Below are 2500 nucleotides of genomic sequence, written 5' to 3'. Positions count from 1 at the left end.
CACCATCACTGTACCTCCCTTTTTTAGACACTTCGCATGGCACCTATCCAACCCAGTTGCCTTACCTGCTCTCATCATTTTCATAACTGCTTTCATCTTATATTTCCTTATTTCTCCTTCATTTTCCTCACTCATCAATGTCACTTTTTTATCGCTTCCCACTGCAACTACATTCTCCTCCCTATCCTCCTTCACATTTAGCAACTCCCTAAAATAATCTGCCCATCTTCCTCTTACTGCTGTCTTTAAACATTTTCATCTCTCCATCTGCACCTTTGTCTCTTCTTTATTTGATTCTCATCCTCTTCCTCTCTTAATTTCCTTTCAAAACATATTTTTATTACTTTAAAAAATTTCTGTCATACTCTTACCCCATTTCACATTTGCTCTTTTCTTTGCCTCCTTTATCTTATGCTTTACTTCTCTTCTCTTTTCTTTGTATCTCTTATATGATTCCCTCGACCTATTATGTAACCAATCTGTGAATGATCGCTTCTTCTCTTCTACAACCTTCTTTCCGCCATCATCCCAGCACTCACTACCCTTTCTTCTATTTCCTCCCGTCCTCCCTGTTCCACACACCATCTTTACACACCTTATGACTCTCTCCTAGAAATATCCCCATTCTTCCTCCACTCCTAGTTCTCCCCTATCCTTCACTCCTTCCCAATCTTCTTTCAGCTTCTTCTTGTACTCATTCTCCTTTTCTTCCTCATTTAAACAGTTTACTCTAAGCACCTCTCTACCTTCTGTCCTTTTCCATTTTCTTCATCTATCCTCCATTCAACTTACCTTCCACCAAAAAATTATATGATATACCCCCACTCTCTCCCCTTATATATATACATATATATATATATATATATATATATATATATATATATACATATGTATGTATGTATATATATACATATACATATATACAGTATATATATATATACATATATATACATATATATAGACATTATATATACATATATACATAGACATATATATATATATATATATACAGATATATACATATACATATATATACATATCTATCTATATATATACATATATATACATCTATATATACATATATATATATATATATATATATATATATATATATATATATATATATATATAGTCTATATATATGAGAAATAAATTGACGCAACCCGAAGGTATTTCTCCCCGTCTTCTTTTCTGCATGAGGGGACGGAGAGGGGGGTCGCTGATTTAATGATGCGGCATTGTTGTGGATGTGCTGTGTCTTGCGACACTACTTCTGACCCAGGGCAGGGGACAAGATGCAGGGATGACCCCTCATCCAGGTGGTGCCAAGATAAGAGGGAGGGAAGAGGGTAGAGGGGAGTGGAGTATGTAGGGGATGGAATGGGTGGAAGTGGATTCTATGTCTTTGTTTTTTGGCTACTTCCCATGTAAAGGGGAAAAAGTCTTTGGTATATGTATGTATACACACACACACACACACACACACACACACACATATATATATATATATATATATATATATATATATATATATATATGTATATGTATGTATATATATATATAAATATATATATATATATATATAAATATAAATATATATACAATGAATTTAATTATGGAAACGAAGAGGACAAAGAGGTCAATTACAAGCTCGAAAAAGTCAAACAAAAATGGTTGAGGACAAGAAGATATGAATATAAGATCGAAGAGTTAATGACGAGGTCCTCTTCCTACAGCTGGTCGAGGGCTTCAACATAGCCTTCGGGTACAGCAGCTCACTCGACGGCATCGAGGACTACATCGTTGACGGTGTTACCATCTCCGGACGTTGTACCGTGCGCCTCCACTTCATCGACCTCGAGAAGAACGAGCCAGTCTCCAAAAACGTCATCCTCAAGTGAGTGAAGGCTCTAGGAGGAGGAGGAGAGGGGAAGGAGGGAAGAGAAAAGGAGGAGAAAGAGGAGGGGGAGGAGGGGAAGGAGAAGGAGGAGGAAGGGAAGTAGGAGGAGGAGGAGATATAAGAAGAGGAACATCTTGTTTAGCTCTTCAAGCCTTTTGTCTTTTCTCAAACATTAAAAGGATTATAAGTAAGAATGTTAAGACCAAATCCAAGATTCTTTTGAATTCGAACCAGCACTCCAACATCTCTTTCTCATAGTGGGTTCTTGATGGCTTTGTCCGTGTCCTAGATTCGAGCAGGAAACTCAAATCAAAGGGAGTAATAATAAACAAGGTTCACTATTCCTCCCTTCAAGTGGGGCCCTCATCTTGTAGGGAAAACCTCTTGTCTTACTTTCGAAGTAGGAGCTATGATCTTACCTAAAAGAGGACGTAGAATCATTTTCCTCAAGGATAGAATGCTACATTTATACTTCAAGAAGATGTGATCTTAATTTAAGTATCACATATAAAGGACGAGCTTCGAGGGTGAATATTTTTAACTTCAAGACTTTTAGGTGAAACATGAAGAGGAAGTATGTGTTGCTTGAAGAAGTGCAAA

General features: G+C 36.8%; 1 protein-coding gene across 1 annotated transcript in view; it reads left to right on the top strand.

The window, feature by feature from the left end:
- The window catches only part of LOC143032338 (cadherin-AgCad1-like), a gene marked incomplete in the record, with an annotated part of 140109 nt that overhangs the window by 132053 nt on the left and 5556 nt on the right, over positions 1–2500 (top strand). Inside the window, 1 exon segment of the mRNA XM_076196951.1 lies at positions 1737–1897. Coding sequence (XP_076053066.1) covers positions 1737–1897 — 161 coding nt within the window.

The sequence above is a fragment of the Oratosquilla oratoria genome, chromosome 1 (genome assembly GCF_046742065.1).
Source record: "Oratosquilla oratoria isolate Oo_2021 chromosome 1, ASM4674206v1, whole genome shotgun sequence".
NCBI lineage: Eukaryota > Metazoa > Arthropoda > Malacostraca > Stomatopoda > Squillidae > Oratosquilla > Oratosquilla oratoria.
Note: the sequence above shows the minus strand (reverse complement) of the source record. Positions and strands in the feature narration are given on the sequence as shown.